Genomic DNA, 12,186 nt, shown 5'->3' with positions numbered 1-12,186 from the left:
TGATGGGCAGCAATATATAACTAAGCTAAGCAAGTTTTATGCAAAAGAAATATATATATTTCCTCATTTCCCTGGTTCTTTTCTGGCCCTTTGTTTACATGCAATAAAAACAACCTCTGCCCCTCCCCCTGCACTGCTAAGGGAGTGAATACAAGAGCTGCCCTGAGTGACATGTCTGCCTGCTGGGAAACTCAGCAGCATGTTGTATGTGTAGGACTACAAGTCCCAGCTGTACAATGACACTGCTAAGGGAGTGAATACAAGAGCTGCCCTGAGTGCTATGTCTGCCTGCTGAGAGAATCAACAGCAACTTGTAAGTGTAGGACTACAAGTCCCACCTGTATAATGACACTGCTAATACACACAGGATCTTCCCCCTACCTTCTTGTGCAATGCTCTCTCTAGTCTGTCAGATCCTGTGCCCAGAATTGTTACTGCTGAGGCTAGCTAGTATGTGCAGCTGAAGGGGTTAAGAATCCTAGGAGAGAGCAGACAGCCGGCAGTGAAGGGGGGGGGGGGGGGGGGGGGCCAGCACAGTGACGTCTCGTTTACAGGCTTGATAAACTACCTTTATCAGAGCAGGGAGAGAAGCTGACATCACAGGTCATGTGACCCTCAGTGAAATCTGAGAAACCAGCCACTGGAGATAAAGTGAGTTCATTGGAAAGCTGTTACATTTGCTTAGTTAGGAACATAGAAAGAACAAAAAAATAACTCGGACAACTCCTTTAAGGGATTTATCAATCTAAGGGGTTGTCTACCTGTAGATGTTCATCTGGCTTTCCTGAAGAGGTGGATGTCCAGGTTGCTTTTGAAGGTCTGATGTGGGGAGAGTCTGATGTGCTGGGTTATTGAGTTCCACAGTACAGAGGATGCACAAGATAAATCTTTTAGACGATTGTGGCAGCAACAGACAAGAGGAGAACAAAGAGGTAGGTCTTGTGAGGATTGAAGATTACGTGTGGGGATGTATCGGGAAAGCAGGTCACAGATGTAAGGAGGGGACAGATTGTGGAAGGCCTTATATGTTGTTATCTTGAACTGAATTTGCTGGGCAACAGGGAGCCAGTGAAGGAATTGGTAGAGGGAAGCGGCAGAGGAGAAACTAGGGAATATGTGGATTAAATGGGCAGCAGAGTTGAGGATAGATTGGAGGGATGTAAGAGTGCTAGATGAGAGGCCACAAAAGAAGGATGTTGCACCAGTCCAGGTGGAAATTATGAGGGCATGCACTAGAATTTTAGTTCACTCAGGGGTGAGGAAGGAGAGAATACGAGAGATATTCTTGAGTTGAAAGCAGCAGGTAGAGGTAAGGGTTTAGATGTGTGGTTTGAAGGCCAGGGCAGAATCAAATTTTATCCCAAGGCAGTGGACCTGTGAGACTGTTAACTGTAATTGATAGGTCTAGTAGGGGGGCTGAATGACATGGTGAAAAGATGATGAATTCTGTTTATTTCCATGTTAAGTTTTAGGAAGCAGGAGGAGAAGAATGATTATATAGCTGAGACATGCTGGGATTCTAGATAGAAGTGACATCTGGGCCAGAGAAGAAGGAGTACAGAGTAATGACGTTAAGCTTTGGCAGCTAGCAGATCACTGGTAACTTTGGTCAGGGCAGTTTCAGTAGAGTGATTGGGTTGGAAGCCAGATTGTAGTGGATCAAAGAGTGAGTGGGATGAGAGGTGGGAAGACCGTTAGAGATGGACATGTTTTTCTAGGAGTTTTGATGTAAATGGGAGTAGGGAGATGGGACAATAGCTAGATTGACAGAATGGGTCCAGGAAAGGCTTCTTGAATATGGGTGTGATGGTGGCATGCTTAAAAGAGGAAGGGAAGACACCAGTGGTTAGCAATCGTTTGAAGATGTGGGTTAGGGCAGGAATAACTATAGTGGTAAGTAGGGATGAGAGAATCAACTTCGGATGAAACATCCAAAGTCGATTCGCATAAAACTTTGTTTCAATACTATTAGAATATAGTATTATAATGTATTGGCTCTGATGAGCTGAAGTTATTACTTTGCGAAGTCTCGTGAGACTTCACGTAATAACTTCATAAATTGATTTCTACTGTAAAAAGACATTTCCCGAACTCGGGTTTGGTTCCAAGTGGTTCCCGCTTAGTACGATTAGGGTCCATTCACACGTCCACAATCTTGCGGAACGGGTTCGGATCCATTCATTTTCAATGGGGCCGCAAAAGATGCGGACAGCACACATAGAGAACTTTAACATGCGATCATTAGCTTGCTTCTGTCATAGACTCCAATCAATTAGTCTTGGAGTCTAGGAAAATTTCACAATGTTTTTTGTGAGCGTGTACCATGTTTAAACACCCGGCCAGCGCCATACATGTACGGTGCTGGGCTGGGAAGGGGTTAAATAATTGTTTTGCTTAGATGGAAAGACACGATATGAGAGTAGTGAAGTAGTCGTGTTTAGAATAGGTGAGTGCAGACTTGAAGTTGAGAACAGCTTGTTTGTATGTGATGAAGTCTTCCTTGGAGTCAGTCAGGACCTGTTTAGCAAATAAAGGGTACTATTTCATGTTCTACTCCCTTCCATTAGCTAAATCCTCAAGATGCATCAAGATTGGCTTGTGACTATGGAGGGCCCTAATGGCAACATGTCTACGCACTGAAATCCATGGACATCCATTTATTATGAGCTCCATCATGCTTGGTTTGTATACCAGTCTATGGTCCAAGCACCATAGCACACAAACTGAGCAGCTCCTTCAATCTGAAATGGGGCTTCCAAACCAGACAACCCCTATAAGCCTTCTTTATTGCTGTGCTTGAATTAACTCTGGTAACTAATATTCATTCTAGGTATCCTAAAAATGGTCCATATATGTCCACAAAACACAATGCCAAAAAGCCTTGCAGCATCAAAACCACTGAAGCATAAGCAGTAGCTGGCCGTGCAGTTTTAATAAAGAATTGCTTAATATTTAACAGTTACATTAATTCCAATCTCCAGATCTTTCTTCCATAACCTTAATATTTCAAGCTTTAAGGTAATGCAAGGAAGAGAATCCTCTTTGATGTCCGTCATGGATGTTAACATATCCCATGTCGGAGAATGGAGATAAGCCCAGAGAAGAATTTGTTAATTGCTTTTGAACTTGGTAGTGAAAATAATTGCTTGATTGTCCCGGCAGGGATCCAGTCCCTATTGTGTCCGCTTACATGAAGAAAAGCTTTCAGAAAATTACATAAATTTCCTTCTCTACTCCAGCTTTTGATAACAGAACTGGTAAATGTTGCAGCTGAAGAAAGGTAACAGGAAACAAAATGTAGCCTTGGTCTCCTACATGGACAAGCTGTGGGTAGCAGGACCTCTGATGTTCATGTGATATACCACATTTCCATTTTTTAGAAATTGGTGTGTTTAGAACAGCACCAGAGGGTGTGTTACAATATTCAAGCTCTTGTAAAGGTGAACCCCCACAAGTTCTATAGAAAAGACACAGAGAAAATGTGTAAAATGAACACTGTGCTAAATGAGTCCTACTAGAAGAAAAAAAGGCATGTTGTGTAAATTATAAATGTCTTCTGAGCTAAGATGTAATCAGTTGAAATTACAAGGCAAAAGCCGGAGGCTACACTGCTGAAAAATGTTTTTATCATGGAGACCTTGTGTGGATCCAAACCACTAAACATACCAATAGCTTGTGTGTATATGTGAGGACATGGATGTGTCTGATGATTTGAATCCGCAAAAGGTCTTGTGGGCCTAATAGAAATCAGAAGGGGACATGTTGCCATCAGAATCTGGAAGTAGAGTAGCCTCGGGCTTTAGGCTTGTACCATTTAAGGGTTTATATCACTGTCTAGGAGTAAGATGTTTGAAAATGGTTTTCACATTTTTAGGCCTCATGCACATGACAGTATTTTTTCACGGTCCGCAAAATGGGGTTCCGTTATCCGTTTCCGTTTTTGTTTCCGTGTGTCTTCCTTGATTTTTGGAGGATCACCAGACATGAAAAGTGAAAAAAAAAAGTCAAGTTTGCCTTGCAAATGATAGGAAAAAAACGGACACGGATCACGGACGCGGATGACAATCTTGTGTGCCTCCGTGTTTTTTCACGGACCCATTGACTTGAATGGGTCCGCGAACCGTTGTCCGTGAAAAAAATAGGACAGGTCCTATTTTTTTGACGGACTGGAAACACGGATCATGGACGCGGATGACAAACGGAGCACTTTCCGAGTTTTCAACGGACCCATTGAAAGTCAATGGGTCTGCAGAAAATCACGGAAAATGGAAAAACGGACACGGAACACAACAACGGTCGTGTGCATGAGGCCTAAGGCACAATGAATGGCAAGTCCTTTAAAAAGTGACTGACATTACAGAAAACCTGTAAAAAAGTAGAAAGGTTCTGTACGTGTGTGCACATAATTTACAAAGCTCCTGTTTTCAGTGTTCCTGTAGCTCATCCAAGACAAAGGCACATTTTGGATCCAGAACACTATCCATTTATCATTGTGTGTCTACATAATTATTGTGTTGTCTTATCTGTAGATTTAGAAACACAGAATGAAATTGGCAGGCTCAGTGAAGTTGAAGCAGAAGACAGTCCACGCACACCAACCCCAGAGCCGGCCAGCGCAGATCCGGAGGAGGAATGTAGCTCTCCGGAGAATTCAGACAGCTCTGCTGAATTATTGGACACGGGGTCCCTGGCCCAAGAAGTGCCATACAGTCCTGAGAAGGGCTCAGAGGACAGCTGTGCTTCAGCACAGGACAGTGAGAAGGATCGTAAGAATAGGGAACACTTGTACTGTGCCACATGCAAAGTCACTGTGAACTCAGCATCTCAACTAGAGGCGCATAATGCCGGTGAGTGAGGTCCTACCGCTTTCATATGAAGGTGCAAAAAATTCTGTCCCATAGCCATGCCATTCAAGCAGTAGACTGTGCCGATGCTTTAGATCTTCATCAGTGTCCAACCCCATTAATGGCTGAAAAGATGCAAATCCAATTAAAGAGGACTTGTCACCACAAAATGCAGCACGTTCTGCAGGCAGCATGTTATAGAGCAGGAGGAGCTGAGCAGATTGATATATAGTTTCAGTATATTATATTCAGTAAGACCTGTAATTTATACATTTACATCTCTGCTTTTTCTGACAGTGATTGATAGCATTCTCTGTGTAAAGGTGCATTCACAGGAACATGAATGTGACGGCTGTGCTCGAGTTGCAGACGGGAAACCGTGGATCTGGCCATGTGCACCGTGGCAAGATGCAGTGAAAGATAGGACATCTTCTATCTTTTGAGGCGTAGAGGCACGGACGCAGAAGTACACGAAAGGGCTTCTGTGTGTTTCCACGTTCTTTCTGGTATGTGCCATGGTACCGCAAAAGATAGGACATGTCCTATCTATCTCAGCATCTTGCAGATCAAAGACCCATTGAAGTCAATGCCACGGTTTGCGGTCCACAAAGCAGGGTCTGCCTTCACACGTTCCTGTAAATGCAAGTGTGTATACAGAGATAGCTGTCAGTACACGGGGTTGTCTTAAATTCAGGAAAGGCAGAGATATAAATGTATAAATTACAAGTTTTACTGAATCTTTTCCTACAAAACTACATATAAATCTGCTCCTCCTGATCTATAACTTGCTGCCTGCAGATTCAATAGCATTTTGAGGTGACAGGTCCTCTTTAAACCTTGTTCCATGATCTAGTGAAAAGTCTTCCCACAAGAGTGGAGGCTGTTGTAGGGGGGATATGGTCCATAGTCTTCATTTTTCCACAGAAAATAGAGACGTTTGTAGATTTTCGTTACAGAGCTATAGCACGGCACTTGGCTGTTTTTCTTTTCTCATGGATAATATAACAATATCTGTCTTTTTTAAGGTGCAAAGCACAAATCTATCCTAGAAGGCCAGAGCACTCACCCGAGAAGGGGAAGAGGAAAAGCACTGAGCCGCGCTACCCGGAAACCCAAACGGATTGGCAACAAGACCAGTATTGGTATCCAGAACAAGGCTTTTCACTGTCCTATTTGTGAGATCCATGTCAACTCCGAAACTCAGCTCAAACAGGTGAGGGCAACAGTGTTTCTTGTGGACATCAAATCACAAAATTTAGGCAACAAGCCACATGTATTGACTGAGAAAATTGAGTTACATTGCTGCATTTTCTTTAGTTTTCTTCTTTAGTTTTATCCAACCATGTCAGTTACCTTGAATTTCTGTAACCTCTGTCTGGCTTTATGATGGCTGACAAGCTAGGTGGAGAATCACTGTTCACTGAGAGTTATTTAAAATTGGGTTTTCATAAGCAGTCAACCTTTTTAAATGGGTTTTCCATGTTCTAAATATTAATGACATCCTCAGAATGGGTCATCAATATCAAATTGTTGGGGTCCAACACCCAGCACCCCCACCGATCAGCTGTTTCCGTCTCTGCCGCCGGAACCAACACAGCTCAATTCAAAAGATAGTGTCGGTGGCCGGGTTACTGCAGCTCATCTCTCATTAAAGTCAATGAGAGATGAGCTTTCATTTGCCCGGCATGCCCACCACACTTTGAAATTACCTGTGCTTCTGACTCCATTCAAAGTGCTAGTTCCGGCATTGGAGGCTACAAAGAAAAGTTGATTCTTGGTGGTGCCCATTATTTACTTGTAATTTCTCTCACGTTTTATCAGCATATGAGCAGCAGAAGACATAAAGACAGACTGGCTGGAAAACCTCCAAAACCTAAATACAGTCCATTTAGCAAGTTGCAGAAGAATGCTGCATTGGCGGTGAGTATGGCTAAGCCTGATGTAGACTGTGGGCTTATACAGCAGTAACAAATATGCCCCCCGTGCCACTGAAAAAGTTGTTGTGCAGTGCACAGATATTAATGACCTATCCTTAGCATTAGTGTTGGGCGCAAATATTCGAATCGCGAATATTAATAGTGAATATACAGATAAATAAATACAGATAGTTAGTGGGAGGTAGTCAGTGTAGGTTATATCCTGTGTGGGGATTCGCTCTGGTAGACAGGGTGTGCGGACGCAGTACAGAGGCAAATTACCAGTTCTTAAATCAAACTTCCATGTTTATTCACACATAAAGCAAAAACAAAATGTCACTTTGCAGTCTTGGTGTTAGTTCACACACAATGGAAAGTCCACATAGAAAAAATGAACTTGTTGGCAGTTCTTCCTCCAGCAGTCCATAGCAGGCTTTTTAGGGGGACCATTTCCCTTACAGACGGGTCTCAGCCCTCCAGCACGGCACAAGCTTCAGATCCCAGCACACACACCTCCTGGGCTCTACTGTCAGACTGAGGTAATCCTCCTCACCTGGCAGTGATGGCTGGTTTTTAGGCCTGGCAAAATCCAGCCTGGAACATGGGGAGTAGTCACCCACCCAGCACTTTGACTACTCCCAGTAAGAGCCGTCCCGGATCAGCTATACAGCCATACTAAGTCATCCACGATGATTGCTTGTACCTTCTTACACCTCATATAGTGTAGCTGTTGCAGTGCAGTGTGTTAGGTAGTGTGATAGGTTCTGCTGTCCATACATACATGCAGACCTGCTAAAATTTGAAGTTTCATGTATTGAACCAAAATATTTGCATCATTAGTGCCGATTAGCGCAATCGCGAATATATTGGAGCACTCTAACTGCATATAAAGCCATTTATAATGTTCTGCCATGCCAACCATTTTCTCCAGTCTCAGGAAACTTCTAGCAGATTGGAAAATGTAGCAAAAGTGACCCACGCCTGTATATTGAGTGCATTACGCGAATATTACATTTCCAATTTTTCGCAATCAAGAAAATAATCTCGAATTTGCGAATATATGACGAATATTTGCCCAAATATTTGTGAAATATCGCACATTCGAATATAGTCCCTGCCGCTCATTACTACTCAGCATAGGTCATCAATATCAGATCATTGGGGTCTGACTACTAGCACCCCGACAATCAGCTGTTTGAATGGGTAGCAGAGCTTGTGCAAGTGCTACTTCCACTTTAAAATTAACTGGGCACACTGTAATTACAACTGCCTGTCCTGTTACTTGAATGGAACAAGCAGTTATGATTACACTGCTCCGCCTCTACAATGGGGACGATGCGCAGGTAATTTTGAAGCTAAAGCAGTGCTTGCACGAGCAGCACTACCACTTTGAACAGCTGATTAACGGGCGTTTCGGGAATCGCACCCCCACCGATCTGATATTGATGACCTATCCTAAGGATAGGTCATAAATATCTTTGCACTGCAAATCCTCTTTTAAGGCAAGGGAACCCATCACCACCTTAAAAAAAAAAAAAAAGCCGCCATGTTAATGGTTTCAGTCCTCCAGAGATACTGGCACACATAAGGATTTCCTAAGTAGCCAAGAGGAAGGACATCCTTAAAGGGATTCTGTCACCAGGTTTGACCCCTGTCAGCTAAACATGTGCTGATGTTCAGGGCGTCTTCACGATCCCTAATGTGGGCTTATAAATGTAATCTGTGGGCTTATTTAGCTAAAAAACAGCTATTACTAACCTGTCAGTCAAACAAATAAGGTGCCCAAGGGGATGTTACTGGATGCAAGATGCCCGCCGCACCCACCGCCGTTCGTGCCCAGCGCCGCCTTTCCGGACTTCTGCGCCGCCTCCTGATCCTCTGTGCAGCCTCTCGCTCTCCCTCCCTCCCCCCTCCTCCTGCTGTAAGATCTCGCGCATACAGGGGTTGAGCGAAGTGCCGGCGCATGCGCACTTCGCTGTAAGAAGCCAAATGGAGAAGTCCGCACGGGCGCATCAGGCAGAGCCCTGTGCGCAAGCGCGAGATCTTACAGCAGGAGGACGGGGGAGGGAGGTAGAGCGAGAGGCGGCACAGAGGATTAGGAGGCGGCGCAGAAGTCCGGAAAGGCGGCGCTGGGCACGAACGGCGGTGGGTGCGGCGGGCATCTTGCACCCATTAACATCCCCTTGGGCACCTTATTTGTTTGACTGACAGGTTAGTAAAAGCTGTTTTTTAGCTAAATAAGCCCACAGATTACATTTATAAGCCCACATTAGGAATCGTGAAGACGCCCTGAACATCAGCATATGTTTAGCTGACAGGGGTCAAACCTGGTGACAGAATCCCTTTAACATCTCTTTTGCTTTCTGACTATTTAGCTGTTAGGCAACACAGGGCTGTCTGTGCCCACACTGCTGCCGTAACCATCATTCCTTCGAATCAGTCTATTCTCTCATGACATTGTGGTTGGCATATAGTACATGACTAGCCTGGTTGTTTTCTGAGAAGACTCATATTTTTTATGGGTCTTAATAATTACTTGGTATGAATAAACTCTGTTGTGCTGTCTAGTAGTGGTTGCTTACCAGTGCCCCCCAAGTAATGCCTTTGTCTTCACCACAATATTCTAATCTAATCTATATGCAATATTAGGCTAGTTATACATGATGCAAAATACTACTAATAATAATAATTTAAGAATAATATTTCATCTTTCTTACAGACCAGACTGGCTCTACATAAACAACTGACCAAGACTCTGGCCGCCCGTTTTCTCCCGAGTCCCCTCACGCCAACAGCTGTCTGCACGCTTCAAAGCCCTCTCACTCTTCGTCCTGCGACGGCTGCTGCTCTCTTCCAGACTCCCCTGCTGGGACCAGCTCTTTTCCGAAGCCCCCCGCCTATTCTGCGACCTTCTCCTACCCCAATTATGTTTGCTCCATATTAGCCTGGCGTAACGTGCAGGACTATAAAGAGAACAATATAAAAGGTGAAGCTGTAATGACCGCAAAATTGCCTCCCCAGGAGGCATCAAAATATATATCATTGTTGCTTCGCTCATAATCCAAAGCACATCAACCATCTCGGACATTGGAGTTAGCTATCCAAGCCATACCGCTAACAGACTAGGATGGACAGCCATAGTTACCCATTTCAGACTGTTTGTATGGATGGTGGTAGGGGAAGAGGTCTCCTTACCTTCCACTGCACTGGGGCCAGTAGGCAATTATTTGGGAGAAATAGGCCCAAATCTCCCTGGTGGGTCAGAAGGGTGATCACATGGGGAACTTATAGCAATAACATTATTTTGGAGCCAGAGGTTAATAGTATTAATGTGTAATATGCCAGGAAGGTCTAGAACAAAAGTATGAAGTATCACAGTTCCAATTGGTCCACACTGTGATTTCTTCACATATTCCCAGGCATGAGGAACCTGATAATATTCTTGTGCCCAGAAGTGAGTGCAAAGGAATCCAAAAGGTTTGAAAGGGTACGGCTACACGATGACATGTGTTGCATGACATTTTTTGTAATGATAGTCAATGGTGTCGCACTGCGACATGTTGCGACTGTAACTCGACAGTTGCACAAAAATCCAAATCCAGTATGTTGCAGTGCAGCACCATTGACTATCATTACAAAAAATGTTGAGCAACATTGCTGCGACAAGTGTCGTCATGTAGCCGAGCCCTTAGTCCAAAAATTCTGTACTAAATACTAAGTACGTGTGAGAAGCCAGAAGTACATAATGTCAGCACAGAGGCCCAATATGCATGGTATAGACGGTTTCATTGTAGATTATGATCAAAACACTTCTGCACTGGCTTAAACAGGCTCCAAAAGCTCCAGATATAGTCGCATACAATGCCTTGACTCAAGAAACGTCCAGATTTGCTCTCTCATTACACTGTATTACAATGTATATACCAATGTAGGAAGTAACAAGACGGAGCTCATGGTATTGGATCTAGTAGTAATCCCATTTCATGCAGCCATTTTACAGCTCACGTAGACCTATAAAAGAAGTGAAACTGACGCCTGATCCGTGTTCCACCATGATCCATCTACATTTCTACAATGATATAAGATGTGATATAAAGCCTCTGATGGATGTATATCAACAAATCCAAGCTTCTCATGTCTAACATCACCAGGAGTGAAGTAACTATAAAGCCAGGTTAACCCATATTATGGCTCTAAGACCTGGACTTCCTGTGGTTGTATGGAAAGATTTTTGATGGCCAACCCAAAACGGACTGTAGGAAGGAAGGCATTACATGCCAACACAAGAGAATAGTTAAGAAGAATGGTACAAAATACAAATACTGCACAATGTGTTGCAGATCCATGAAACGATCCCAATATACAGTCTAGAACTGGGAAAATCCAGAATTGGAAAGCTCATTCTAGTTCTTTCGTAGCATGACAGATCTCTGCTGCCCTCCCTGATCATTGTGTACCTCAGAGTGATCTCAGGGGTAACACGGGCCCCACTTAGTTTTAGAAATGTGCATATTTGAAACCCCAGATGTTTTTGTGTAGAATAATATAAGCTGCTTTACTGAAAGCCATTTGGCTCCCTCTGCAAATAGTTAACGGGAGGGGTGATGCCACATGCCACAGGGATCAGTCGTTTTACCATTTTTTGGGTTTGCTGCTGTTGTATAGGTTATAGTATTTATATCTCTAAATGAAGACAAATGAGTCTCTTTAGGTGCCACCTACAATTCTGCAAATGTTACAGGGCCGGAGCTGAAGACGTGTGCAATATAAAATGCTGAGTTGTATATAAGAAAATGTAGAAAATGTAAGAAAATGAAGGATTTTCAAATATATATTAGAAGGAAGAATAAACATATATTGTATCTGTAGGCATTAAAGTCAACTTGTGAGGTGGTTTCTCCTGCGCTATCTAAGAACAAGATATGATGAGACTGTGAGAAGCTGAACTCTATGATATACAGGTTTATAGGATTGGGAGCAGGATTTCTGGGTAAAAAGCAGAACAAGTCCAGACAGGACTCTTAAGAGAGACTTTGAGTCCTGCTGACCTGCCCACACAAAATGATTGACAGCTTTCATTGTATACACGGATACAGGAAAAGCTGTCAATCATCTTGCATGGGTAATCAGGACTCTCACAATGTATTTTAGGAGTCCTGTCAGAATTGACACTGCTTTTTACTCAAAAATCCTACTACAAAAGATATAAGTCTATAAATTATCGAGCTCAGCTTCTCTCCCTCTTTCTTATTCTGCTCTTTGATAGGACAGCTGAAATCATTTCACAGGTACACTTTAAGACAGACAATCTTGGAGCACCGTGTAGCAAAATTCATAAAAATAGTTATATTAGTAGTTACGCTATTTAACACCACCTTAAATTATATCCCATCCCAATGTCTTCGTGTTGGCGATGCTTCGTATAT

At 43.3% G+C, this 12,186-nt stretch overlaps 1 protein-coding gene across 2 annotated transcripts in view; it reads left to right on the top strand.

Moving 5' to 3' along the window:
* ZNF385C (zinc finger protein 385C) overlaps positions 1-11,778 on the top strand; it is a 321,616-nt gene extending 309,838 nt beyond the window's left edge. For both annotated transcript variants that reach the window (XM_040436170.1, XM_040436169.1), the window contains exons 6-9: positions 4,530-4,847; positions 5,870-6,057; positions 6,666-6,764; positions 9,480-11,778. In XM_040436170.1, the coding sequence (XP_040292104.1) occupies positions 4,530-4,847; positions 5,870-6,057; positions 6,666-6,764; positions 9,480-9,704 (830 nt within the window). In that variant the 3' untranslated portion in view covers positions 9,705-11,778. The remainder of the gene's footprint in view (positions 1-4,529; positions 4,848-5,869; positions 6,058-6,665; positions 6,765-9,479) is intronic.
* The last annotated feature ends 408 nt before the right edge of the window (positions 11,779-12,186 follow it).

The sequence above is a fragment of the Bufo bufo genome, chromosome 6 (assembly GCF_905171765.1).
Source record: "Bufo bufo chromosome 6, aBufBuf1.1, whole genome shotgun sequence".
NCBI lineage: Eukaryota > Metazoa > Chordata > Amphibia > Anura > Bufonidae > Bufo > Bufo bufo.
This window is presented reverse-complemented; position numbering and strand designations above follow the sequence as displayed.